Here is a 646-nt window from a genome sequence, read left to right as displayed (position 1 = left end):
CGGGTCATTTCCGGCGTCCCCGGGAGACGGGCCCGGGTCATTTCCGGGAGGATCGGTCAGTCCTGAATGTGAAGATGGCGGCGGCGCTGTTCGGATCCAGGGTCGGCGGTTTGCGGCAGGTACAGAGCCCGAAGCCTTGGCCTGTCCTCTCGCTGAGTTATGGGCACGTCGGAGCGAGAAAGCCGCGGCCTGTGTGTGTCCGACAGGCCCTGGGCCTCTCAGACCCACATTAGCGGGCACGGCCCTGTGTTTACATCAAATATAACAGCGAGCTCGCTGTGAGCCCCGCACCGACTGTGACACCAGGGGATGGGGGCGTCGCTGGTTTTTATGGCCCATCCCCAGTCACTGAGTGGCTGCCGAAGGGAATATGTAATGTGATGTTTGTGGGATCTTGCTGTGCACAGATTGTCTGCTGTACTTTCAGAGTGACCAACTGCCTCACCTTCACAGGGATTGCCTCATTCTCTGACTGTGCCCCTTAAGGTGTGGATTTTTTTCTTTCAGCTCAGCCGTTGGGAAACTGAGACTGGGAATGTTGTTATAACAAGGTGTAGAGCTGGATGAACACAGCAGGCCAAGCAGCATCATAGGAGCAGGCCTTCCTGCTCCTCTGATGCTGCTTGGAGCCTTCCTGCTCCTCTGA

At 57.3% G+C, this 646-nt stretch overlaps 1 protein-coding gene across 1 annotated transcript in view; it reads left to right on the top strand.

Moving 5' to 3' along the window:
- Positions 1-646, top strand: part of ndufv3 (NADH:ubiquinone oxidoreductase subunit V3) — a 13,898-nt gene that overhangs the window by 114 nt on the left and 13,138 nt on the right. The window contains exon 2 of the mRNA XM_048602641.1: positions 4-119. Within this exon, the coding sequence (XP_048458598.1) occupies positions 75-119 (45 nt within the window). The 5' untranslated portion in view covers positions 4-74. The remainder of the gene's footprint in view (positions 1-3; positions 120-646) is intronic.

The sequence above is a fragment of the Rhincodon typus genome, chromosome 11 (assembly GCF_021869965.1).
Source record: "Rhincodon typus isolate 14 chromosome 11, sRhiTyp1.1, whole genome shotgun sequence".
Taxonomy (NCBI): domain Eukaryota; kingdom Metazoa; phylum Chordata; class Chondrichthyes; order Orectolobiformes; family Rhincodontidae; genus Rhincodon; species Rhincodon typus.
This window is presented reverse-complemented; position numbering and strand designations above follow the sequence as displayed.